This window comes from Jaculus jaculus, chromosome 9 (genome assembly GCF_020740685.1).
Source record: "Jaculus jaculus isolate mJacJac1 chromosome 9, mJacJac1.mat.Y.cur, whole genome shotgun sequence".
Classification (NCBI taxonomy): domain Eukaryota; kingdom Metazoa; phylum Chordata; class Mammalia; order Rodentia; family Dipodidae; genus Jaculus; species Jaculus jaculus.
Window position 1 is genome coordinate 130395561 of NC_059110.1, and position 27665 is coordinate 130423225.

General features: G+C 50.2%; 1 protein-coding gene across 2 annotated transcripts in view; it reads left to right on the top strand.

Annotated features, from left to right (window-relative positions):
* Rgs9 (regulator of G protein signaling 9) overlaps positions 1 to 27665 on the top strand; it is an 82606-nt gene that overhangs the window by 9322 nt on the left and 45619 nt on the right. For both annotated transcript variants that reach the window (XM_004655138.3, XM_045158975.1), the window contains exons 2-8: positions 4711 to 4807; positions 10513 to 10563; positions 12199 to 12305; positions 12485 to 12536; positions 12772 to 12830; positions 14857 to 14933; positions 23907 to 23988. In XM_004655138.3, the coding sequence (XP_004655195.2) occupies positions 4711 to 4807; positions 10513 to 10563; positions 12199 to 12305; positions 12485 to 12536; positions 12772 to 12830; positions 14857 to 14933; positions 23907 to 23988 (525 nt within the window). The remainder of the gene's footprint in view (positions 1 to 4710; positions 4808 to 10512; positions 10564 to 12198; positions 12306 to 12484; positions 12537 to 12771; positions 12831 to 14856; positions 14934 to 23906; positions 23989 to 27665) is intronic.

The window sequence follows — 27665 nt, forward strand, 5'->3', positions numbered from 1 at the left end:
TTTGATATCTCTCCAGCCCTTAACAAAATTTTAAGTGAATAATACAGCATCATTAGCTCCAAATACTATCTCGCACAGATGGTTTCTACAACTTACTCATCCTCACTTGACTTTTGTGCCCACTGACTTTTGTTCCCTCTCCTTCCAACCCCTGGAAACCAGCATTCTGAGTTGATTCTGCAAACTTTCCTGTAACTGGTACCCCATGAGAGTGCCTTGTCTGCTTCTGTGTCGGGCTTGCTTCACTGACCAGAGCGAGCCTGGTCCTCTGGGTCCGTCCATGTCAGACTTCATTTCTGTATGTGTATAGCGTGTTTTATTTATCCGGTCATTTTTTGATGTTTCCACATCCGCTATCGTGTGTAGCTGGAGCTGTGAACATGAGAGTGCAGATATCTCTTCGTGATTCCCATTTTTTCCCCCTGAGGTAGGGTCTCACTCTAGCCCAGGCTGACCTAGAATTCACTATGTAGTTTCAGGGTGGCCTCGAACTCATGATGATCCACCTACCTCTGCCTCCTGAGTGCTGGGATTACAGTCGTGCACCACCACGCCCAGTTTGCGATTCTCATTTTTGTTCCTTTGGAGGAATGTCCGGAGGGGGGATTGCTGGACTACATGACAGATCATGTGATGTAGTGTGAAGATCCATGAGGACTAGCCGTACCATGGTCTGTGCACCATTTTGCATTCCCACCTACAGTACACTGAAAGCATTGGTCCAAGTCTCCGCAGTCACCTGTGTAGAGAGGCACAGAAGTGTGGGATGGGAGCATCACCTTTGTCACAGCCCTCCTATTCATGCGACTTTCCCAGGGAGTTCCTAGCTAACGGTGACACTTGGATCTAGAATGTACTCCAAGAAGTGCGTCACTTTCTCATATCCAAGCCCAACACTTCCCATGCCAGCCCTCTCTTGGAGGATAGGCCAGTCTTCACTACCTAGGGCAATTCTGCCCACTTTCTATGCAGACTTTTTGGAATTATTTTAGGTTCCTGGTTCTTATTCCAGTCAGTACTTCTCCCTTTATCTTTGGGTGTATCATTCGATGTGTCCTTGCTATCTTATAAATCCTGCAGCATGCCTTAATGCTTAATCTCATTTAATCTTTGAGACAGCCCTGTGATGGTGGGGATTGTGATTTTATGGAGGAACAAGTCTTAGTAAGATTCAGCTCTTCTTTACACTTTCTTCCTTACCTCCTTCTCTTCCTTTTTCACTCCTTTTCTTCCCTCCCTCCCTCCTCTCTCTCTGTCTTTCTTTCTTTTTCCTGCTGGGGTTCATGCGTACTGAGCATGCATTCTACCATTGCGTCTTTCCCATTGCAATTTGCTCGAGACCCCTCACTTCTCAGTTGGAGCAGGGATTTGAGTTGAAATCACTCTGCATCCAGATTGCTTTTATATGTTCGTCAACTTTTTTGGGTGTGTGTGTAGTATGTGTGTGTGTGTGTGTGTGTGTGTGTGTGCATGGAGCATATGCACTCCGTGTACATACATGTGAAGGCCAGAGGACAGTATTTACTATGTAACCCAGGCTGGCTTCAAACTCATGGTGATCCTCCTGTCTCCACCTCTCAAGTGCTGGTGTTGTAGGTATGAACCACTATGCTCAATGGAATATATTCTTTTAATAGCTAAAACTTTAAAATGACTCCGAAGGCAACCAGGGCTGTCTTTGTGCCATCTTCCTATAGTTCAGTCCTTCCTTAGATGATTTATTAATATTCTTTGGCTTCAACTTTCCCTTAGCTATTCAGGACTCCCGAGTTCATCTCTCTGATGCTCATTGCAGTCATTTCCAGGCACCTTCCAGACATTGTGAATTCTCAGCAGCCGTTTATAGCCAACATGCCAAAAGCAGAGTTAGAAGGCACTTTCTTTTTTTTTTTTTTTTTTAAATTTTTATTTATTTATTTGAGAGCGACAGACACAGAGAGAAAGACAGATAGAGGGAGAGAGAGAGAATGGGCGCGCCAGGGCTTCCAGCCTCTGCAAACGAACTCCAGACGCGTGCACCCCCTTGTGCATCTGGCTAACGTGGGGCCTGGGGAACTGAGCCTCAAACTGGGGTCCTTAGGCTTCATAAGCAAGCGCTTAACCGCTAAGCCATCTCTCCAGCCCAAGAAGGCACTTTCTTTCCTCCTGTCCTCTCCTCTCCTCTCCTCTTCCCTCCTCTCCTTTCTCCTTTCTCTTCTCCTCTTCTCTCACCTCTCCTTCTCTCCCATCCTCTTCTCCTCTCTTCTTCTTTACTTTTCTCTGTTGCCCTCTCCTCTGTTCTCCTCTCCTTTCATTTTCTTTCCTCTCCTCTCCTCTCCTCTCCTCTCCTCTCCTCTCCTCTCCTCTCCTCTCCTCTCCTCTCCTGTCCTCCCCTCCCCTCCCCTTCTCTCCCCTCCCCTCCCCTCCCCTCCGCTCCCCTCCCCTCCCCTCCCCTCCCCTCCCCTCCCCTCCCCTCCCCTCCCCTCCCCTCCTCTCCTCTTCCCTTCTTTCCTTTTGTGGGACTGGGGAAAAAACCCTGGGCGTCATGCATTCTAAGCAATACTCTATCTCAGAGCTCCATCCTCAGCCCCTTTTTACTGTTTCTATTTCTACAACTGGCCGCTCTGGTCAAATAAGTCATAAACCTTAGCCTCACTCCTTGCTACCCTTGTGAGTACTGGTCATTTACAGGTACAGTCAGTCTTCAGTCCACTGGGCTTCAGAGAGCCCTGCTTCTTTGCCATTTTCTGGCTGCTGCCTGCCTGCGATTATTAATTCATGCGTCAGCTGTTAGCTGAGCACCATCTATGTGCCAGACTTCCGGGTAGTTGGAATACAGTAGGGAGTACTAATAGACAAAAGACCATTCCCTGAAGAGCTTAATTTCAAGAAGCAAGGGAAGATAGGCAATAAAAGATTTAATAAAGTGGTAAATTGCTTTGCATGCTAGAAAATGGAAGCTATGGTTAAAAAAAAAAAAACATGCAGGGGTTCAGGAATGCTAAGGGGGTTTCGGGTGTGGCTTTGGGTCAGTTAACCAGGATAGGCCTCCACAGTATTAGAAGAGGAAAGAGTTGCAGGGGTGGGGGTGGGGGGATGGGAATGAGCCAGAGCCAGGTAGACCTCTTGGGGAGACTGGCGCAGGCAGAGGGCAGACAGAGCAATGGCCTTGTGCCAGGCTGGGAGCAGGCTTGACACAGCGACGACCAGCAAGGTGTCCAGAGAGGCTGGATCCGAGGGAGACTGGGGGAGAGTCAGAGGGCCAGGAGGCTCCAACCACCGCAAGGAGCAGGATACACACTGTAGGATTCACGCCGAGTGAAATGGACCTGGTGGTACAATGGCCCATCAGAGAAGACCCAGCAATGGATCTGATGAAACTGTCAGGCTCACCTGGTTGCTCTGTTGCGATAGCTTGAGGGTCCGGTGGCAAGGGTGAAAGGCCCATGGCTTCTTGCCAGTCACTCTGAATGGGCCACGCCTCTTTTCCTGTCTTGGAAAACCTCGGTGTGTCTCCATGTCGGTCTGTTTGTCATGGGCATTGTATCAGTGAGTTCCTTGTTGCTGGGGCAAACCACTCAACCTCATGCAGCTTAGGGAAAAAAGGAGTTTATTTTGGCTGATGGTTTCAGAAGATAGAGTGCATCATGGTGGAGGTGCGGGGAAGCTTGGCAGGAAAAGCAGCGCAGGATCAGGAAGATGACGTCACAGCACCAGGGAGGAAGTACAGAGAGGTCAGGAGGTGAGGCTGGACTGTAGAAACTGAAGGCCTGCCTCACAGTGACATAGCCTCCTCTAGCAAGGATCCCTTTTCTAAAGCTTCCCGAACCTTCTCCAAACCAGCTGGGGATTACGTATTTCAGCGCATGAGTCTAGAGGGGCAGTGCTGTGTAGGATTCTCCTGTGACCTGGCCTCCACACGTCATTCCAGTTCATCTCTCCTCTTCTCTTTTGCGTGAGCTCACAGGTCCCTGGCCTACACCTATGCCTTTTCATGTGGTGTTCTCTTACTTTCTGTTCATCAAAATCCTTTTTTTTCCCCCCTTGGGTGGGACTGGAGAAATGACTCAGCAGTTAAAAGCATTTGTTTGCCAAACCTGATGGTCTGGGTTCTATTCCCCAATACCTACAATAAAGCCAGATACACAACGTGGTACATGCATCTGGAGTTCATTTGCAGTGGAAGGAGGCCCTGGCATGCCCATTCCCTCTCTCTGTATTTCTCTCTTAAAAATATTTATTTATTTGCAAGTAGGGAGAGAGACAGAAAGACAGGGAGACAGAGAGAGAGAGAGAGAGAGAGAGAGAGAGAGAGAGAGAGAGAGAGAGAGAGGATGGGTGTACCTCTAGCTACTGCAAACACACACTCAGGCACATGTCCCACTTTGTGAATCTGGCTTTACGTGGATAATGGGGAGTCAAACTCTAGTCATTAAGGCTTTGAAAGCCTTAACTGCTGAGCCACTTCTCCAGCCCTACCTAAAAACATCCTCTTTTTTTTTTTTGTTAAGGACAATCTGTATCAGACTTCTCCAAGCTCCCCAGGTCAGAATGCATCTGTTTGAGCCCTTCTGGTGCAGGAGGTCTGTAAAGTACTCTTGGAGTTCTGGTTGGTTTCTGCTCTGGGTTGCAAGCCTCTGGGTCCCCTTTGCATCTTTGGGTCCTGTTCAATACTATGAGAAACTTCCAGAACAATCTCATTCAGGTGGCTTTTCCTGCTGTGTCTTGCAGATTGAAGCACTTGTGAAGGACATGCAGAACCCGGAGACGGGGGTGAGGATGCAGAACCAGAGGGTGCTGGTCACCACCGTCCCTCATGCCATGACAGGTGATGTAACTTGTGGTTTGCTTTTGGCCTGGAACAAATCCCACAAAGTGGGTGGCAAACTCAGACACAGAGGCCAAGTTTGTCCAACAGCTTATGCTTGTAAATAAAGTTTTATTGGAACCGTCCATGCCCATCCACTTTATGTATTGTCTGTGACTGCTTCAGTTACAGAAATAAAATATAGTTGTGGGCTCAGCAGTAAAAGGGACTTGCCTGCAAAGCCTGATAGCCTAGGTTTGATTCCCCAGTACCTACGTAAAGCCAGATGCACAAAGTAGCACATGCATCTGGAGTTTGTAGTGACTAGAGAGACCCTGGCATATCCATTCCCACCCCCACCCTTTCAAATAAGTAAATAAAGATACTTTTTGTGTGTGTGTGTGCTCAGACTGCATTAGGGCCCACAAAGCTGAAATGTTTACTATCCAAAATCCTGTTTGGGGCGGGCAAGAGGGCTCAGCAACTAAGGATGCTTGCTTGCAAAATACTGACTATATGGTAGGAAAAACCTGGGCTTCCGTCTTCCCTCACCCTTTTCTTCCTTCTAATTTATACCGTTCTGAATTTTTCTGTGGAGGTGGGGCCCTGGTTCCGCCCTTTGTGGGGTTTTAAGGGCCTGCAGAGCATCTCTCGGGGGCATTACAGAGTAGGTGCTGGGTGTGTGGACGAGAATGCGTTTCTCTTAGTCTGCTAGCCAGGCTTTGTGATGTGGTTTTGCAGTGGATACCTGTCAGGGCAAGCTGTGTTGCTGGCAGAAGCAGAGCCTGGGGCTTGCCCTGTTGGCCCGCACCCTCGACGTAGACGTAGGCTGTCTCCTCACCTCCTCCTCCTTCTTCCCGACTGCTTGGAATGTGTGGTATCTACCCACAACTTCATTGTGGGCGTTGTCTTAGTAATTTTGCTTGTTGCTGTGACAAAACACCCGACAGAACCCACTTAAGGAAGGAAGAGATTATTTAGGCTCGCAGGTTGAGGTTACATCCATCGAGGCGGGGAAGGCAGGGCGGTGGCAGTGGGAAGCCCTCGGCCACGTGGCCCGCGCGGTCAGGGAGATGAGCGAGTACTCTGCTGGCTTCGCCCGAGACCCCAGCCTGTGGAATGGAGCGCTCCTACCTCCATCCACCTAATCTATTATTTAGAAAGCTGGCCCATCCAGCTTTCTTTTTTCTTTCTTTTTTTTTTAATTTATTTATTTGAGAGCAACAACACAGAGAGAAAGACAGATAGAGGGAGAGAGAGAGAGAATGGGCGCGCCAGGGCTTCCAGCCTCTGCAAATGAACTCCAGACGCGTGCGCCCCCTTGTGCATCTGGCTTACATGGGTCCTGGGGAACCGAGCCTCAAACCAGGGTCCTTAGGCTTCACAGGCAAGCGCTTAACCGCTAAGCCATCTCTCCAGCCCCGTCCACCTAATCTAGAAACCCCTCACCGAAATGCCCAGAGGCGATCTAGATCCTGCAGAGTGGACAATAAGGATCAATCATCACAGGGGCCAACAGACACGGCGAGGGAAAGTGCCAGCTTTTGCCCCCACCAGGCAAGTGCCCTCTTTCATCCCTGCGGCTGGCGCTTCTCCCCGACGGGGCCACCATTCCTGTGCTGCACTGGGAAGGCCCAGGACGAGGCGTTGCTCGGGGTCCTCGAGGGCCAGCAACAGAACGCTGGCTCCAGCGGAGTATTTGCTGAAGTGCGCCTCAGGGAAGGAGTGAGATCAGAGTAGCCCCGGGCATCCAAAGAGTGGGCACCTATGGGCAACCCTGCAGGAAGCCTCTGCTCTCCTTGGTTAAGAGGCAGATGTCCTTGAAGGTAACCCTAACCCACTGATGGTTATCACGAATAATTTCTGTCTTAAATTCACTAATTCTGGCTGGGCATGGTGGCACTTGCCTTTAATCCCAGCACTTGGGAGGCAGAGGTAGGAGGATTGCTGTGAGTTTGAGGTCAGCCTGGGACTACGTAGTGAATGCCAGGTCAGCCTGAGCTAGAGCGAGACCCTACCTTGAGAAAACAAAACCAAAAAGGAAAAAAAAAATTCACTCATTCTGGATTTGGGCTCTCTAGAGAAACAGAATGGATAGAATGAATTTATATTACAGCAGGGGAGAGGGTTTTTTAGACTGGCTTTCATGATTCAGGCTGGGCAGTCCGACAGTTGCTATCTTGTCTGCATGCTGGGGCGTCTAAGAACCCGCTAGTTCCTCAATCCACGAGGCTGGATGGCTCAGCAGTCCCAGTGTGACGCTGAAGGCCTGGAAGATTCCTGAAGGGCCTCCGGTCTCCAGGCAACGTTGGAAGGTGGGAGAAGCTGGGTACATGCACCGGCCAATGAGGAGCAAGGGTAACCTGATCAAAGGGAAACCCTCTCTGTGTAGGCTGTCCACTCGGAGACAGTTAATGCTTCTTGGAAATGCCCTCACAGACCTTCCAAGAGGCACGTCCCTTATTCGATTCCTGATCCAATCTAGTTGTCAACGGAAGTCGGCCACAACAAGGACCCTTCCGTGGGAGGTGGCTTGTCTTGCTTATTGGTCATCCCGTGCTTAGAGGTGGCCAAGATGAGATTACTGCGAGTCGGTTCTGTATTAGCACTGTGCAAACAGCCATGGACATGAGCCCTGGGGGTCAGTCCTTCAAGTGCTCTTTTCCTAGTGGGGTAGCCCGGCTCTTGGTTTCCTCATGTAAGGCAGGATAGCAATCCCTGTCTGGGGAAGGTCCTAGGAATGAAAGCAATGGTGATGCTCCAGGGCCCAGCATGCGGCAGATGCTTGCTTGGTGGTGAAAGCTAACAATTCCCCATCCTGTGTCTGAGAGCACCCACCGTAAAGTTAGGGGATGGAAATGACCACCCCCGTTTTGCGTATGGGGCTACGGAAGCATGAGAGGTTTAGGATCCCATCCCCCATGGCACTGAGGCCCTCTGGGAGTGACCTTGGGTTTGAGTTGGGCTCTGTAACTCAGAGTTGATATTATCCACTCTCGGTGTGGGTGAGCTGCTTTCCTGCTTTGCCCACCTGGCACACTTAGCTTCTGGAGTTGGGTGAGGATGCCCCCCTCCCTCACACGGGTGAGCTCTAGTTGCTGTAGAAACAGATCCCGAGGGAGAAGTCCGTGTCCTGTCACAGCTGTTTCAGCAACAGTAAGTGGCCATCCAACTTCTCCAGCGGCAGGGACCAGGACTTTCTAGAACAAAGGTGGCCGATGTGGAGACTGGGCCGCGCCAGTCTGCCACGCTGCTGGTGCCCAGGCCCCGCGGTGCAGAGGCTGGTGGCATTGTAAATTCATTTGGTCTATTTTGGGAACCAGTTAAGTGGATGAGAAAGCCCTCGGCTCCTCAGTGGAGAACGCTAATCAATCTGATGTCTGCCTGGGGCGGTCTTGCAAGCTGCATGCCTTTAAAGAGATACTTGGGGTAGAATGTTGGCCGGCACACCCAGGCAGGGGATTTTTAAGCGGCGGTTTCAGATGAAGAATTTTGCTTTTGAGAGCTGTCTAGGGGTGAATCAAAACTAAGAGCTATAGAATGGGAAGATATTGAAAGCAATCATGGTGTAGTGTGGGTACTGAGAGAAGTAAAGAGAGAGAAAAGGAGCAAAAGAGGAAGACAGAGAGAGAGGGAGAGAGAGAGAGAGAGAGGAAGAATGGCTGGGCACCTGGGCCTCAGGGTCTGGACAAGGATGAGATGTTCACACCTAACCACAGCTGGAGCTAGACAACTGAGTCCAGAGTCTACATATATACTCACACCCTCCGTGGAAGGCCCCAGAAGAAATCCCTTCCTCCTGTGTCAGAGGGCAGTATCATGTGTCCAGCCACTGGGCCCCAGGCAGTAGGGTCTTGGCACACTTTGCCTTGGCACACACATGCGGGGCCCAAGCTCCACCTTCAGGTTGGAGGCAGCGGTTGCGGGAGAATGAGGCCCCGAGCATTTTCGAGATGGTCTCTGAGCTGGGCAGCTTGGTTCCTCGGTCCTGAGGTGCCGCTGCCCTTCTCTCTAAGGACTGTCTTCAGATTACGAGGGCAGAGGCCCCAGGCTTAGGAGGAGGCTCAGAGCTTCCCTCGGTCCGTGGCAGCTTTGGACTTGATAGGAGAGCTTGTTTTAGGTTAACAGGTCCTTAGATAAACCCAAATTCTCAGGGTCCGAGGCGTGCACCTTCTCTTTTTAAAACATTTTATTTATGTGTCTGTGTGGGGAAGGCCATGACAGGGTGTTTTTTTTTTTTTTTATCTGCTATAAATTAACACCAGATGCATGCACCATTTTTTTTTTTTTGCATCTGTTTTTACGTGGGAGCTGAGGAATTGAACTCTGGATGGCAAGCTTTGCAAATAAGCACCTTTAACTGTTGAGTCATTTCCCCATCCTTCACCTTCTTTCTTCACTCTGCATGTTTTTTTTTTCCCCTGGTTCTTCGAGGTAGGGTCTCACTCTAGCCCAGCCTGACCTGGAATTCACTCTGTAGTCTCAGGGTGGCCTTGAACTCACAACAGCGGTCCTCCTATATCTGCCTTCCAAGTGCTGGGATTAAAGGTGTGAACACCACACCGGGCCCTGTGTTTTCTTTCCCTTCCTTCCTTTCTTCCTTTCTCTGTCTCTCTCTCTCTTTCTGTCTTTCTTTCTGTCTTCCTTCCTCTCTTTCTTCCTTCCTCTCTTCCTTCCTTCCTTCCTTCCTTCCTTCCGTCCGTCCTTCCTTCCTTTGCCAGTACACACCATACATTGTTTGCAGGCCAATGCATATGAGTTACAAGGTCTGAGGCAAGGATTCAAACAGAGCCCACATTCCATCGTCCTTCAGGATGTTACTAAAATATGCTCCCTCCTCTCACTCTGACAAAAGTGCGCTGGTGGCTGAGAGATGGTTCAGTTGTTAAAGTACTTGCCTTGCGAGACCGAGGTGGCTCAGTGGTTAAATTTACTTGCTGGGCAAGCCTGACTACCAGAGTTTGGATCCTCAGAACCCACGTCAAGGTAGACGCAGTAGTGCCAACATCTGTAATCCCTGTGTGCACCTATGGGCAACATGGGAGACAGAGGCAGGAAAATTCTGGAAGCTCACAAGACAGATAGCCTGGCTACACAATGGTAAACAACAAAAGTGGACCCTGTCTCAAAGTAGAATGCAAGGACTGACATTGGGAGCTGGTCTTGTGATTTTTATTTTTTTTGGTTTTTCGATTTTTCGAGGTAGGGTCTCAGTCTGGCCCAGGCTGACCTGGAATTCACTATGGAGTCTCAGGGTGGCCTCAAACTCAAGGCGATTCTCCTACCTCTGCCTCCCGAGTGCTGGGATTAAAGGCGTGCGCCACCACGCCCGGCTCTGTCTTGTGATTTTGATATGTGTTCCATAGCCTGTGCACCACCCTGCCACACACATCTCTCTCTCACACACACTCATACACTCACAAAGACAGGGAGAGGAGAGGAAGTTAAGCCATGTATCTGCTGGAATCAGATCATGGTGGCTCCAAATTAGAGGCTGCAGAGTTTGCATAGGATCTGTGAGTGGGATGATGGGGAGCATCTTTGAGGGTTGAGAAGATGATGGATAAGCTCATGCCATATAGGGAGGAGATACCATGCAGAGGAGGACACGGTGGTCAGGGGCTGGGTGAGGAGGCTTGGAGGAGACACCATGCAGAGGAGGACACGGTGGTCAAGGGCTGGGTGAGCAGGTTGGGATGTTGATCCAGTGCATCTCTGTCTTGCAGGAGGTGATGTTCTGCAGTGGATCATCCAGCGCCTCTGGATCTCCAATCTGGGTGAGGACTGGCTCTGCACTGAGGGCCAGCACACAGCACCACAGGGGAAGCTGAAGGAAGGTTTTGCAGGAGTCTCTACAAAAGTTACACTGTGATCAAAGAGGCTGGATCTTCATATGTAAAACAAGCTGAGTCAAAGGCAAAGGCATGATAATCTGGGCACAAAATAGCGATCATGTAAAAGGCGTAAACAGCAAGGGAAATACTTACTCAGAAAAGCCTTCCTTGGATGGGCTACTGCACACAGCTGGTTTGGAAAGAAATGATGCTCATGGGTTGGTGAAGGGGACAAGGATGGCTTTTCTGGAAGGGAACACTGGCAAGAGCAATGGTGCAGAGATGGAACTAATGGGAAATAGAGGGCTTGGGAGTGATAACATTTGCTGCATATGGAGGTGGGAGGTGGTGAGGTGGACATTTGCAGGTTCAAAAATTATTTGTCTTATTTATGAGAGAGACAGAGAGAGAGAATGGGCATGCCAGGGCCTCCAGCCACTACAAATGAACTCCAGACACATGTGTCAACTTGTGCATCTGGCTTAGAGTCCTGGGTGAATCAATCCTGGGTCCTTTGGCTTTGAAGACAAGCACCTTAAACACTAAGCCATCTTTCCAGCCCCAGGTTCAGAATTTTTGTTTTTTTGAGGTAGGGTCTCACTGTAGCCCAGGCTGATGTGGAATTCACTATGTAGTCTCAGGGTGGCCTCAAACTCATGGCTATTTTCCTGCCTCTGTCTCTCAAGTACTGGGATTAAAGGCATGCCCCACCAAGCCCAGCTTTAGGTTCAGTTTTTTCTTAGAGATAGGTATGAGGAAGCCACGGGCAGCTTTGGGGCTGGGCAGTGTCTCTAATAACTGTATGTGAGCTAGGACGCTTGACAGCTACGTGTGGGCGGATCACAGTGGGAGAATCCGAGGGCAGGCTTTAGACTCGAGAAAGGACTATTGGAGCAAGTTGGCATAAAACCCGTGGGTCTGGTGTGTGATGGGGGGAGTGGGCCTTGAAGAGAGAGGCTGGGAGAGAGGCGTCCCAGGACCTGGAAGGTGGAGCGAGCTGCAGCAGGGCGTGGCGCTGGAGGAAGAGGACGCGCTGTTTCAACTAGCGCTTCTAAGCAAGAACCAGGAAGGCTTCACTGCAAGTGATGCATCTCAGAACCAGGGCTTTGCTCCCAAGCAAACTGGCGAGGGTGGCAATTAAAGGACATATGTTGGAGAGGAAGGGTCTTGATGAGGGCTGGGGTTGAGTCTGGGGTCACTGACCGTAAACACAGCCCCCTTTCCTTTATCACTGTGAGGATGGGACTTTTGATCAAGCAGAGACCTTTTCTAACCACTCTTAGGACCTTTTCTAGATTAAAGAGCCCATAGAAGGGTCCCTAACTGTCTCCCTATGTCACCTGCAGTGGGCTACCTGTGATACCCATAAACATTCAGGCTTCACTGCTGGGGACCGGCATAGGGATTCTCCCTTTCCATTCTCCCCAGCCCAAGCATGTCCATAGTCACATTCAGTAACCTCTGCTCCAGCCTTTGGGACACTGTCCTGGAGTTTTAGGGTGCTGTGTGGGGTATGGGCCATTAGCTTCTGACACTGACCCTACTTTTACCATCCATGTCTGAACGCCATCACCGTAGAGGCACAGAACCTGGGCAACTTTATTGTCAAGTACGGTTACATTTATCCCTTGCAAGACCCCAAGAATCTCGTTCTCAAGCCCGACGGCAGCCTCTACAGATTTCAGGTGGGTCGTGTCTTGATTTTAGGGGTTAATGTGGGGTTCATCTGATTCCAAACGTGACCAGCTGGCTGGGTTTCCTCACAAATGCTGGAGGGGGCTAAGGTGGTTTATCTCATCCCGTTCCCAGGGCTCCATCAAGTTGTAACCCAGTGGCTAAGCATGTTCTCTGCTTCTCTTTGTAGACCCCATACTTCTGGCCCACTCAGCAGTGGCCAGCTGAAGACACAGACTATGGTAACTACCTCATTCACTCCTTCACCTCTGCTCTTGCCTAACTCAGTGCTTATTTGCTTGCTGCCTTGGGGTGGCGTTTGTCTTGCTGTCATCCTGACCTTTATGTTAGCTTAGATCTGAGCTGGGAGTAGAGACTGTCTCGCCTTCTGAACACAGTAGCTTGGGACAGAGGGAGGCCACTGAGCAGGTTTTGAAATTCGATGATGTTGGAAAACGTCATTGCTTTCTTTTCCAGCCATCTATCTTGCCAAGCGCAATATCAAGAAGAAGGGGATCCTAGAAGAATATGAAAAGGTACAGAGATATTTTCAATACCATTTATTATACTGTGGGAGGTAGTCATGAACTGTTTCCCTCTTACTGCATTACTTTGTACCCTTATCCTTCCTTCCTTCCTTCCTTCCTTCCTTCCTTCCTTCCTTCCTTCCTTCCTTCCTTCCACCCACTGATTTATGTAAGAACTGCTCACTGAAGTAAATTCTCCCCCACATGTAGTTTCAATTTCCGCCGCTGTAATGTGATCTCAGGCCTTCCCTTGGTGATTACTGAACAACGTGCTATGGTTTGTCCATTCATTTTGTTATGCCCAAACAACATAGTTGAACTAATACATATGATAACGGACAGCCGGGGACTAATACCTTTGAACTTGAGTCTGAGGTGTGAAAATAACAGGAAAGACTTAACTTCAGTGTAGGCGGATCAGCTTTCTCAAAGAACACGCGGGACCCACAGAAGGCTAGCACTTCTCGTAGAGAGCAGTACCCTTTCTTGTGCAATAGCAAAGGGATTGAACCCAGGGCCTCACACGTGGTAGGCAAGTGCTCTGCCACTGAGCTACATCCAAAACCCCCCTTTTTAAATTTTTTAATTTATTTTTTGGGGGTGTTTTTGAGGTAGGATCTCACTCTAGCCCAGGCTGACTTGGAATTCACTGTGTAGTCTCAGGGTGGCCTCGAACTGATGGGGATCCAACTACCTCTGCCTCCCAAGTGCTGGGATTAAAGGTGTGCGCCACCATGCCCAGTCACAACACCTTTTTAATTTTTTTTTTTTTTTTTTTTTACATTTTGAGACAAGGTCTCACTAAGTGATCCATATGGCTTTGAATTTCTGATCCTCTTGCCTCAGGGTTCTGAGTAGCTGGTATTACAGGATTTTGTTTTGTCACCAGCTCATTTTGTAGATTTTTAAATTTTACTTATTTATTTATTTGGTGAGAGAGAGAGGGAGAGAGAGAGAGAGAGAGAGAGAGAGAGGAGAAAATGGGAGCTCCAAGGCCTGTAGCCACTGCAAATGAACTACAGACACATGTGCCATATTTTGTGCATCTGGCTTTATGTGGGTCCTGGGGAATTGAGGCCAGGTTCTAGGCTTTGCAGGCAAATATCTTAATGGCTGAACGCTATGAAAAGTGGACTTCTGGACCCGGCCTGGCTGTTACATTCATGAACTCACAGCAGCCGTGGTTTTCTGCATAAGATTGAGCCTATAAACATTCCATGAGAGAAGGGGAAGGGTCTCATGAGACCCCACTCCTCTAGAGGAGCAGGTGGTGGTTGGTTACTGGGGAGGGGGCATTTGATTCAGTGGTGTAGCCACAAATGACCTCCCACCAATGCTCATTCAAGGAACCCTAGTTTAACTTAACGAGTCGTGAAATAAAGACAAGCATGAAAGTAGGAAGGAAATTGGTTAGGAAGAAGGGGTTCAGCAGGAGAAGGATAAGATAGGATAATGAGGGGTGAGCATGATCAAAATAGACTATATGTACGCATGAAATTGTCAACAAGTAAGTAAATTTTTTTGTTTGGTTTTGAAGATAGGGTCCCACTCTGGTCCAGGCTGACCTGGAATTCACTATATAGTCTCAGGGTGGCCTTGAACTCTTGGTGATCCTCCTACCTCTGCCTCCCAGAGTGCTGGGATTAAAGGCGTGTGCCACCATGCCTGGTGTAAATTCTCTCTCTTTTTTAAAAATTTTTGTTTGAGAGAGAGAGGGAGAGAGAAGAGAATGAGAAGGCATACCAGGGCTTCCAACCACTGCCAATGAGCTCCAGATGCATGCACCACCTTGTGCATCTGATTCTACACGGGTCCTGGAGAATCAAGCCTGGGCACTTAGGCTTTGTAGGCGGGCACCTTAACCTCTGAGCCATCCCTCCAGCCCCAAAAATTTAAAAAGAGAAAGGATTTCACCCTGGCTCACATGAGCATCCTCGTGAAGCTTGGTGGAGAGCATGGGCTGGACCCACGGCTGCAGTGAGCCAGGGGCATCCCTTCTGACTTACCATTCTCACTTCTGCTTTTTTTTCTCTAGGAAAATTATGATTTTTTGAACAAAAAAATTAACTACAAGTGGGATTTTGTCATTATGCAGGCCAAAGAACAGTACCGGTGAGTAAAAAGCAGGCACATCTGTCCTGGTTGTCTGTTTTCCCTCTTTACTTTGGATTCAAAGCAGCCTTCAGGGAGTACTGAGGCATAGAGAATAAAAAGGCACAGGCAGTGGGTCACACAGATGTGAATGGGTCACGGTGCTGCTGGGAGAGGAAGGTCATGGGGAAGGGTTTCCAGAGGGGCCTCAGAAGACGCTGAACCCAGTGTCGAGTAGGACGTGTCTAGGTGAAGGACAGTGATGTGGATAGAGAGGAGAGGTGGAGCTGCAGGAAGGACGTTCTAAGCAGGCAGAATGGAGCCTGGAGGTGGGTAGTGCCCTGTATAAGCATTTCCTGTGGCTGGAGCAGAGTGCAAACTGTAAAATGGGCTGAAGTTGGTAAGATGGTCGCTGGAGGTGTCACAAGAGCTGATCATAAGAGGACTTGGTGTCCAGGGCCACAGCGAGCCAGAGAGGGATTTGGAGTAAGAGCGAGGTGTAATCAGATTTGTGTTGGGGCTCACCCACTGCTCTCTCGTCTTTGCCTGTGGCCTCCATTGCAGTTGTGGCCACAAGTCCCATCAGAAGGATAAGCCTTGTCAATGAGAGCTGGATGCAAATTCTGGGGACAGTGAGTGAGTGATGGGAATGGTGTATCAGTCAGGGTGAGGTCTGAACAAACATCCCCTGATTCTCAGAGGTTGGATTCTGCAAGGTCCATCCCTTGCTTACATTCATGTCTTCTGTGGGTCGCCGGGAGGTCATAACATGCTCTCCCTGACTCCAGGACCCATTTGGAAGGGTTCACACAATCTGGACTCTACCCATTGCTAGAACCGAGACGGGACAGCTTGTATAGCTCAGTGACACCTGCTACCCGGGCTCACAAGGCACTTGACAAAGCAGGTTGTATGGTTTTACTTAGCTTCACAGGGCATTGACTAGGGAAGTTCCCATCTACCAGCGATCTAAGGAGTGAGAGCACCCTGGAGTATCTGCCAACCTGCCCATGTGCTTATTAAACCAGTGATTCCCATTGGGCCAGCCTCGCTCACCCTAACTGGCCAGCATCCTAGAAGGTCTAGACTTGGATGGGCTGCATGGTGGAGATCTGATTCTCATGAGGTCACCTGGGAATCGGGGGAATGAGAACACTGTTACACAGGAGTGGAGGGTTCACCTTGGCTCACGGTCCAAGGGCTCAGGCCACTGTGGTGAGGCGGTCACATCGGCGGCAGTGTGAGGAAGTTTGTCACGTTGCTTTCACACTAGGAAAGCTCAGCTCACTTTCTCCTTTTTATTCAGTCCAGCACCCCAACATGGATATGGATATGGTGCAGCCCACATTCAGGGTGGGTCTTTTCTCTTCAGCTAAATCTATCTGGAAACACCCTCATAGACACACCCAGAGATGTGTTTCTACAGTGGTTTCAAATCCTTCACAATGACAGTGAAGAGAAATCCCCCCATCCCATGGGGCATCTGTAAAGAGAGCTGGCATACACTAGGGTGTTTCTCGGCAAGGCAAGGCGGATGGAGCTGCCTACCCTGTCACCACTGGCCTTTGTGTACGAGGCTTCCGTTGGTGGTCGGGGGTGCTGTCCTCTTTTAGGTTGGTGTGGAGGAGATGCCGAGCGTCATCACTATTGTCACTCCTTACTCGTCTGTGTTGGGAAACTGAGGCTTAGAGAGGTTAAAGTTGCGTGGTCAAGGTCACCTGGCAAGGCAGTGGTGGGCTTGCACTGGAATGATTAAGTCCCGTCCCGCGGAGTTGGAGAGGGAGGCTCAGCAGGCGAGCGCTGGCCCAAGCGTGAGGGCGGGGCCGCAGGTTCCCCAGCGTCCACGCCCGAGCCAAGCGGGGTGCGCGTGCCTGTAATTCCAGCGCTGGGAAGGCAGAGGCAGGGGAGCCCCGGGTTTGCTGGCTAGCTAGTCTCTCCAACTCGGGGAGCTTCAGGTTCAGTGGAAGACCTTGTCTCGAAAAGTAAGATGGAGAGCCGGTGGCGCATGCCTTTAATCCCAGCACTCGGCAGGCAGAGGTAGGAGGGTCGCTGTGAGTTTGAGGTCACCCTGAGACTCCATAGTGAATTCCAGGTCAGCCTGGGCCAGAGTGAGACCCTACCTAAAAAAAAAACCAAAAAAAACAAAAAAACGAAGATGGAGAATGGTTGAGGAAGACACTTGATGTCAACCTCTGGTCTACACTTTCTTTCTCTCTTTTATTTATTTTTATTTATTTGAGAGCGGCAGACAGAGAAAGAGGCAGATAGAGAGAGAGAGAGAGAATGGGCACGCCATGGCCTCCAGCCACTGCAAACGAACTCCAGATGCGTGTGCCATCTTGTGCATCTGGCTAACATGGGTCCTGGGGAATTGAGCCTCGAACCAGGGTCCTTAGGGTTCACAGGCAAGTGCTTAAGCACTGAGCCATCTCTCCAGCCCTCTGCCTCCCACACTTTTGCACACGCATGTGTACTCACACATGTACACACACCATTCAGCGCACCACTTTTGCATTACTAATGGGTTCCAGCACTGGGCTGTGTCCAAGGACACAGAGACAGAGAGGTGCCCATCCTTCTGGTCCCTCCATGCCCTCCCCCACCTCTGCTCAGGTTAGGACAATTCCAGACGCCCCCCCCCCCCCCCCCGAGGAGCACAGAGCCTGATGCAAGCCTTCCGGGAGCTGGTGGTGCCCTTGAAGTTCAGAGCTGTTCTCAGTGGCTCCTGTCCTTTTCCACCAGACCTGGATCAATTTCTGAGCGCCCAGACTCATGGGAACGCCTCCTCCTCCCCCCAACCCCGCGCTCATTCTAGGAGCGGTGAGATGGGCGCTCTCTGGAGAGGCTGCCCTTCCTCTGACCCCACAGCTGCCCTCCCTCACAGGCTGCTCGGCTTTCAGATTTAGTGTCCCTCCACACAGCCACACGGGCCAGGTGTCGGTGCAGAGGGTAGTATTTTTGTCAGGCTCAGCCTCCTCCTCTTTATGTCGTTCAGTGCTGAGGTTGGAATGCTGGGCTCTGAGCCTGCTGGGCAAGTGCTGTACCACTGCCCAGCCACCCCCCAGCCTCCGAGCCTCCCCTTAGGAGCGCCCCGACTTTGCGTTCAGCTGCCAGCTCAAGATCTCGACTGATACCATATCTGCTTTGTGTGCAGCTGGACGTTTTCCTCTTACTATCCAAGCTCCCTCCTCTGCTATTACTGGTTGCGGCAGGATGAATCACATCCATCCCATCCTTTCCTGGCAACGTCTTGTGTCCAGTTACCTGGTCCTGTTGTCATCTGTGACCCAGCTCTGACTCCTTTCCACACCCACAGCTCTTTCCTACCAAGTGGAACCTGCCTCACTGGGCTGCCCCGTGACAGTGTCTTCCCAGACGCCTCTCGAACCAGCCGTAGTGATGAGGATCAAACCCAGGGACTCATGCATGCTATATCAGAGCTCTACCACCCAGCAGGAGCCCTACTCCCGTTTAAAAAAAATGGCTTAAAAGGCTGCAGAGAAGGCGTAGTAGTTAAGACACTTGCCAGCAAAGCCAAAGGACCCAGGTTTGATTCCTCAGGACCTGCGTAAAGCCAGATGCACAAGGTGGCGCATGTGTCTGGAGTTCATTTGCAGTGGTTAGAGGCCCTGGCATGCCCATTCTCTGCTTCTCTCTCCCTCAAATGAATAAATAAACAAATAAAAAAATTTAAGGCTTAAAAATTTTATTTATGTGTGAGAGAGAAAGAAAGAAACAGAGAGAGAGAAAGAGAGAGAGAGAGAGAGAGACACTATATGCATGTGCCAGAGCCACTTGCTGTTGCAAATGAACTCTGCAGATGTGTGTGCCATGTTGTGCATCTGGCTTTACATGTATATTAGGAAATTGAACTTGAGCTGTCAGGCTTTGCAAGCAAGTGCATTTAACTGCTGAGCCATCTCCCCAGCCCTAAAAAAAGTTTTAAGCAACTTTAAAAAAGTTCATTTATTTATTTATTTATGTGAGCAAGAGAGAGAGATTGGGCGTCTTCCCGCTATAAGCAAACTCCAGACACATGTGCCACTCTGTGCATCTGGCTTCTACACGGGTCCTGGAGAATTGAATACAGGCTGGCAGGTTTTGCAAGCACATGCCTTTAACTGCTGAGCCATCTCCCCAGCTCTTTAAGACAATTAAAATTTATTTCACTTGTGTATTTTTTGTGTATGTGTGTGGGGGCCACAGTGTGCATGTGGTCAGTGGACAACTTCAAGGTGTCTGTCCTCCACCCTTCTTGAAGCGGAGTCACCTGTTGCTGAGAATGAGCTGCCAGACTGCAAATGAATGCCACGGTAGCTGGTCTGCAAGCCTCAGACTCTCCTGGCTCTGCTTACTGTTGTAGGCAGCTGGGATCATGGATACATGAGCTGTTTTGCATCTAATCGTATGTGGGTGCTGGGAATTGAACCAGAGCTGGCAAACTTTGCAATCAAATGCTTTGTTTGCTTTTATTGACAACTTCCATAATTGTAAACAATATCCTATGGTAATTCCCTCCCTTCCCCAATTTTCCCCTTTGGAACTCCACTCTCCATCATATCCCCTCCCCCCTCTCAATCAGTCTCTTTTATTTTGATGTCATGATCTTTTCCTCCTATTGTGATGGTCTTATGTAGGTAGTGTCAGGCACTGTGAGATCATGGATAGCCAGGCCATTTTGTGTCTAGAGGAGCACGTTGTAAGGAGTCCTACCCTTCCTTTGGCTCTTACATTCTTTCCGCCACCTCTTCCGCAATGGACTCTGAGCCTTGGAAGGTGTGGTAGAGATATTTCAGTGCTGAGCACTCCTCTGTCACTTCTTCTTAGCACCGTGGTGCCTTCTGAGTCATCCCAGGGTCATTGCCATCTGAAAACAGAAGGTTCTCTAACCAAAAGTGAGAGTAGCATTAATATATGGGTATGAACAGTAAGAGAAGTGCTTACTGGGCAGTTTGGTGAGCATAGTATATACATTTAGCCAGACAGCAGCAGATGTTACACTCCAAGGGCTCATGACTACCCCGATGTAGGTTTTCAGTATCAGGATTGTATTCCCTCCAATGGAGTGGGCCTCAAGTCAAATTAGAGGGTGGTTGGTTTCCCCCATAAAAGATGTGCCACTATTGCACCTGTTGGCTCATTTGGCCTGGCTTGCAGTGTCCACTGTTAGGTATCTTCACTGTTGATTTCTCTGTCTCCCATTGAGCTACAGGCAGCATGGCTTTTTCTAGCTTTCTGTCAGCTGGTCTACATGGAGGAGGCAAGCAAGTGCTTTAAATCACAGAGTCACCTCCACAGCCTGCCCTGCTCCCATCTTTAAAACACAAACAGGGGCTGGAGAGATGGCTTAGTGGTTAAGCGCTTGCCTGTGAAGCCTAAGAACCCCAGTTCGAGACTTGGTTCCCCAGGACCCACATTAGCCAGATGCACAAGAGGGCGCACGCATCTGGAGTTCGTTTGCAGTGGCGGGAGGCCCTGGTGTGCCCATTCTCTCTCTCTCTCTCTATCTGTCTCTTTCTCTCTCTGTCACTCTCAAATAAATAAATGAAAATGAAAAAAAAATAAGAAAAAACACAAACAGGGTCATGTCACTGGACTTCAAGTAAGCTATAATGCTTCCTTCCAAGTCCACATCCTTTACAAAGCTCTTCTGATGAGCTCTTACTGTATTTAGACCATCCTAAACATAGTGTCTATAAATAGCAACACTTACTTATTATCTGCTATGCTATCCATAGGTCAGGACTTGGCAGTAAGATTCCAACTCAGAGTCTTTCAAGAGACTGTAGTCCAGCGGCCAGAGCTGGGAGCCTGGACGTAGCTGAGGGCTTTCTGGCACCCCCTGTTATTGTCCATAAGCCTCCAGGCCCTCCATGTGGTCTGGCGTGAGCTCCCTCACAGCTTGGAGACACTGGGGCAGTTGGGCGGCTCAGAGGTGGTGGAAGCTTCTGGAGTGTATATGGCAGTATGATAGTGGAGGTCTCCAGAGTGTATAAGGCAGTACGGTGGCGGAAGCTTCCGGAGTGTGTTTGGAAGTATGGCAGCTGTCCAGCGTTTTGTGGCTCAGCCTTAGAAATTACACCTGCCACGCTGATATACCATGTTGGTGAGAATCATCACAAAACCCCACCTGGGCTGAGGAGACAGTTCCGTGAGTGAAAACTTTGGTCCACAAGCACGAGGAGCTGAGTTCAGATCCCAGCATCCACTTACATGCTGGCAGAGCGTGATGGCCTGCTTGTAACCCCAGCACTCAGGAAGTGAGGGCAGCATGCCCTGGGGCAAGCTGGCTAGCTAGAGTAGGAGAACTGGTGAGATCTGAGAGACCCTGCCTCAGTAAATGCAGCGGAGAACGATCGAGGAGGGTGCCTGACGACAACCTCCGGCCTCCGCGTGCATTTGCACACGTACCACACATACACGTGTACAAAAGAAACTCTAGGGCTGGAGAAATGGCTTAGCAGTTAAGCGCTTACCTGTGTGAAGCCTAAGGACCCCGGTTCGAGGCTCAGTTCCCCAGGACCCACGTTAGCCAGATGCATAAAGGGGTACATGCATCTGGAGTTCGTCTGCAGTGGCTGGAGGCCCTGGCGCGCCCATTCTCTGTCTCTCTCTCTCTGCCTCTTTCTCTGTCTGTCACTCTCAAATAAATAAAAATAATAAACAAAAGAAACTCTATCTGACTGCAAGGGAAAGGCACCTCTGTCAACGGAAGGGGCATGGAAGAATTGTCGACATACTTAAAAGTCAAGGCAGCCATCATCCCTGTTCTATATTATAGTATCCTGAATGTTTCCTCACAACACACAATGCAATTTGCAATTCCCTATTTACTTCTTGACTATTTCTATAAGGCTTAGACCAAAGCTATTTGAAGGCTGGAGAGTATGTATTTCGTTCCCAAAAGATTCTAGTAGTGGGAACGTGTTGGGAGATGAATAAACCTATGACAGAATGAAAGAGTAAACAAATGCGATTATTAAGAAACCACAGGACCAGCTGCAAGAATTCCTGGTTCACAGGTTGTCCTGGATTCCATCTGTCCTGACTTTCCTCTGTTCTTATCTACCACAAAGACAGAAACTGATGCATAGAGCCAGCAAGGGCCACCAGGTCCTGGGAGAAGGGCTCTATTTACAAGACTGTAAATTTGTCAGATAGCATTATTGAATCCACTTATATCTCACGCTGCCTGTAGCCCATCCTCCTGAGGACTCGGGCTAGTTAACCTGGTAGAAAATCCAGTTAGGTTGTCGAGGGGAAATGGGAGTGTCCGTGTTTAATTTTCAGAGGAGGTTGGCAAAGCACCCTGCTGGAATGGTGGTGTTCACCCATCTGGCTCTCTCTCTAGATGTTATTATGTTATTCACAGTACATTAACGGGGAGATAAATCCACTGACTATGTCGTGAGGAGGGTGTGTGCGTCATCTCACATTGCCTGCTGCCTGGGAAAACAAGCAGTAATAAATGTGAGCAAAGCTTGCCCTGGAGGGGGCTGTACGGGGCCCTTGGCATGATAATGAGTGTTGCCTTCCTCCCGGAGGAGGGAAGCCAGCATCATTTCCTCCCGGAATTGCAAAAGGGAGATGGGGAGACAAGAGGGAATGATGTTTTTTTAGTCCTCAGTGGAGCTCAGAAAGAGCCCTGACGACGCCAGTTCTTGGGAGTGGTGGAGGACCAACGGGTAGGGAGAAGCTAGGGACTCCCCGAGAATGGCATAGCCCCCCTGCAGGTGGATTTTCTGCTACTGGTCCAGGCTTCGCCAAAGCAGGAAGCCAGTTTGAAGTCAGAGGGTCAAATTCAGCTCCGATCGTGTCCCTGCTCTCTCCAGTGGTGACTTGGTGAAGCTTATCTGATACTAGGACTTCATGGCGACATGATCTGTCCTCACCGTGGCCCAGTGCTCTCGGGGGAGCTGGATGGAGTCCCAGACTGTCGGAGTCAGGTCTCAGTTTTGCCATGTTCTGGGACTGTGACCCTGCAGGGCCCTCGCTGACGCTTGGCTTCAGTTCCCTAAACTGGCCAGTGGGGAGAGTCCCACAGGAGGACCAACTAGGGTCAGACGAGTTAACATGTATACAGAGAGTCTGACTGGCTGGTCCTGTGTTTATATGTTCCCATGATATCAGTGTTTACTGTGTCTATAATAATTGTGGCACTCGAGGATTATTTGGGCAGGTGGGGACAATGGCCCAGGTCATCGAGAAAGGGGCTGAGGAGATGGCTCCGTGGTTAAAGGCACTTACCTGCTGCTTGGGTTTGATCTCCCAACCACCCAAGAAAAGCTGGGTAGGAATTTTTTGGCAGTAGCAAGAGACCCTGGGCCATGGGCACCATGTGCGCACACATACACACAAATAAACAAATAAAAATCAGAAAATGATGGGGCGGGGGAGATGGCCTGGTGGGTAAAAGTGCTGGTCGTATAAGCATGAGGCCCTGGTTCAGCTCCCCAGCACCCAAGTAAAATGCTGGGTACAGTGATGCAGGCCTATGAGCCCAGTGTTGGAGAAGACAGACGATTCCTCGTTTAAATAAATTGGTGAGTTTAGGGTTCATCCTGACTCAAAAAATAAGGTAGAAGAATGAGGAAGGGCTGGAGAAGATGGCCTAGCAGTTAAGACGCTTGCTTGCAAAGCCAAAGAACCCCGGTTCACTTCCCCAGGACCCACATAAGCCAGATGCACAAGGTGGCGCATGCGCATGTGTCTGGAGTTCATTTGCAGTGGCTGGAGGCCCTGGCACACCCATTCTCTCTCTCTCTTTCTGCCTCTTTCCCCTCCCTCAAATAAATAAATAAATAAATGAAATACATTAAAAAAAAGAATGAGGAAAATATCTGATTTCCACCTATAGCCTCCACATGTGCATATGTGTGCATGCCTGCATACACACACACACACACGCACACACACCACGGCATGGGGACCATCACAAACTGAAGGATGCGAAACACGGCTGGCCTTGAACATGGCTTTTTTTTTTTTTTTCAGGACTGGGAAGGAAAGAAACAAGGCAGACAGGTATGCGCTGGACAGCCAGGAGAAGGCGTACTGGCTGGTGCACCGCTGCCCTGTGAGTACGGGCTCCCCACCTCTTCCGGGTCTCCCCACCCCTGCCCTCCTCACTCTGCTATACCTGTGGCTGCCATCCCTTCTTTTGGGGTGGCAGAGTGGGGAAGAACAGAGCAGCCGAGTTGCTGCTAAGTGTTGGCTGCCCACGTGGGTGGGAGAGAACGGGCATTGTGTCTGAGGGGGATCTACTCACGGCCTGCCTGTTGGTGGTATTTAGGGACCTTAATCAACTCATCTTTTATGAGGGCTGAGACGTTTTGTTGTTTGTTCCTTGGGAAAAGATTATAGAAAGGAATGCTGAGAGCACAGCCTCAAAGCAGAAAAATTAAACGTGGCGAGAAAGGCCAGCGTGCAGAGCCAAAGCCATCTTGTGTGTCTCAGTTGCCTCTTTCCCTCCCACGGATCCGGGTCGGCAGCCGAGGTGGGAGGAAGAGAGAAGCCGTGTGCTAAGCTTCTCGTGGCCGGAGCCACGCTGCTGCTGTGGCCTTGGGACTTCTAGTGGTCCCGAGAGACAAGCCATAACTGACAGGACTTGTCCCAGCTCATCCCTGGGAAATGGCAGCATTATCCTCCCGTCCAAAGAAGCAGGCTCTGCCGCCCCACCCAGTGAGGTTAACTCTAATGCCTCAGTTTCCCTCTATGTCAGGCCCATGTGCTGCCTCTAGCTCCTGGGAAGTGGGGAGAGATGAGAGCGAGTCTAGAAACTGAAGACCTCAGTATCAGAAGTTCTCAGAATGAGGAAGGGAGCTGGGCCAGACCTGACGCCAAAGCCTGCACATTTTTGGACTTCAGACTCCTCAGAGTGCGGCTGTTTGGGTTCTTTTCTTTGCACACTTAAACCAGACTTTCTTTGAGGTCTTGCTGCTGTGGTTTATGGGTTTGGATGGTGCGTTTTTGAGGTGAAGGTCCCAAATAGCTTGTTTGGGTTTTCTTTGCTTCTGGAGTCCCCCTTTGGGGAAAACTGGTTTGCTGATGTGTGACACGGGTCTCTGGAGCTGGGTGTGGGTGACTAGACACAGGGTCCTAGAGCTCAGACCCAAGTACGTGTCTCTCCGTTGGTAGCTCTGGAATGAGATTGTTGTGTGAACAGCATATCGCTCATGTGTTCTAGAAGTAGCCTGGTGAGGATGAGGGAAAGCGGATTGTTCACTACCCACTTTCCAAGATGCCCTGGTGCCCAGTGGTACCACAGCTGCAGGAACCAATTCCTTCAAGGATGGAGAGCGGGTTCTCCATTGTGTATAGCGCGAGTGAGCATGTCGTGTGACTACAGGCCTTACAAAGTCACATAGACAGGCTGTGCCCATGCTCTGTACAAGAGCCCTCTCCTTCCCTGGTCCCTATATCCAGGAGGCCTTTGGCAAGAAAATGAATAATAGACCACCCAGCTTCTCTCTGGTTCTCCTGGGGCAAGCTCTCCGCCCTGTCCAGCAGATGGCTGAGTGACCCTTCACAGCATGACGCAGGAGTACACAGGACAGTGGGAATGCGTGGCTGCCCTCCCCTCCCCCACCTCTACCACGACGCCCACCATCTCTCCTCCACCTCCATTGCCGCCTTCCCCTCCTCCCCGCCCTCCACCATTGCCACCATCCCAACCCTTGTCATTTTCACCGCAGGCACTGTCATGGTGGACCTGAGTGTCGAACTCACAATGTGCTAGGCTCTGTGGTCATTCTCTTATTGTTTGCAACCCTGTATAGAAGGTGGTGTTATTCCCAGTCTATTACCAGGCTGAGGCTCAGGAGGGGTTACTAATTTGCACACGATTATGTAGCTTGTACGTGCCAGAGAATCTGAACACAGAGAGCTGACTGTGCAGTCCCCTCTCCTGTGTCCGATGCTCTTTTGCCTCTCGTGACAGTGGCACCGGATGTTTTCATGCAAGTCAGCATGCTTATAGTCCCTTCCCTCCTTGGAGCATTGCTCGACTCACGGCCGCTCCACCATCAAGAGCACCTGTGTTCAGATGTGCTTCATCCCTTTGACATGGCAGTGGAGACCCAGCTTCAGAGGGAAGCTTGGCTATAAGCAGGGTGCTAAAACCCCAGGACGTCAGACTGCTCCTTCCGTCTGGTCTTCCCCACTGTTGCTCCCCTCAGTCCCAAGCCAACAGTAAGGTGGGATGGGACCACCTCCCGCACCTGCTCTCTAGACTCTCCTGGAATGCCCTCTGCCTCTTCTCGCACGGGGCACACGGCTCTCTGTCTGAGCAGCATCTCTGTCTGGAGTAGAGCAGTCTGTCTGATGCGCCCCGGAGCCCACAGCCTGCCAGACTGTCTCCAGGAGACTCCAACAAACCATCAGTGCAGTGGGGAAACAGCCAGCCCCAGCAAACCAGACAGGCTCTGCGGACATGGGGCAGGCCCTCAGGGGACTGACTGGGACCACTTGCTCTCGAGGGTGACATGGCTGCAGTCACCAAATTGATTTGTCCACTTGTTTATTTGTCTGTTTCTTTCTTTTTCTTTTTTTTTTGCATGTGCCTGTGTGTGCGTGTGTGTGCGCGCGCGACAGTGTGCATGCATATGTGTACACATGAGAATGGAGGTCACAGGTTGCCATCGGAGGTCTTCTTCATTGGCTCTCCACATTAGTCTTTAAATTTTTTTTTTTATTTATTTGCAAGCAGAGAGAGAGAGAATGAGAGAGGGAGAGAACGATAGAGAGAGGGAATGGGTGTGCCAGAGACCTTTGCCTCTGCAAATGAATTCCAGATGCATGTGCCACTTTGTGCATCTGGCTCTATGTAGCTACTGGGGAATAGGACTCAGGTCCTAGGGTTTGCAAGCAAGCACCCTGTTCTTTGAGGTAGCATCTTACTGAACCTAGAGCTCACTGATCCTGCTAGACAAGCCAGCCAGCAAACCTCAGGGATTCTCCTGTTTCTCCGTTGCCAGCGTTGGGATTACAGGTGTGTGCTACCACGTGTGACATTTTACGTGGGTGATGGGGTCTGAACGTAGATCTTCATGCTTGAATAGCACTTTACCCACCGAGCCTCTTGTTGCTGTCTTAATCTGTGAGACCTCTTATTAGGCCTTGATGCTGGGCTGGGAAAAGTTTTAGGAGCTGGGTATGTTAATTAGTAGCTGGCTGTCATTGCACCCCTACTGTGCGCCCGTGAAGATCTTGGCATGGAGTGCCTCGTTCTCATCTGACAATGGCGCTGTGAGGCAGGGAGCATTCTCCTCCAGTGACTCGCTTGGAGGCATCAAAGGCCAGAGAGTTCAACCTGCTCAAGGCTGGACTGTGAGTCCACAGGGCAGAGCTGTGACTCTGTAAGGTTTCCACCACGACAGCTCACAAGCTAGCTCACAGCAGAGGACCATGGCAACTGAACAGTCACAGAGGCCAAATGCCAGTCAGATTTTACCCCAATGCAGCAGAGTACAGCTGTGATGGCAGGTCAGCAGCGTAATGAGGAGAAATGGTTGCTCAAGCTGCCATGTCAGGGGCCGCCCCTGCCCCTCTGCTGGGCATCATCTGAGGGTAGGGCCCATTCCTTAGGCCCGGCTTTCTGGGTAAGGATTGCTCTCTGGTCATGCTCCCTACATCATGAGGTCAGATGACTGGATGGCAAACCTGAACAGCCTTTGTTTCAACTATTATAGACACCCAAGGAAGGGATGTCTGTCTTCCATTTTCTGTGGAGGTTGGGCTCAGTGCCCCATGGCA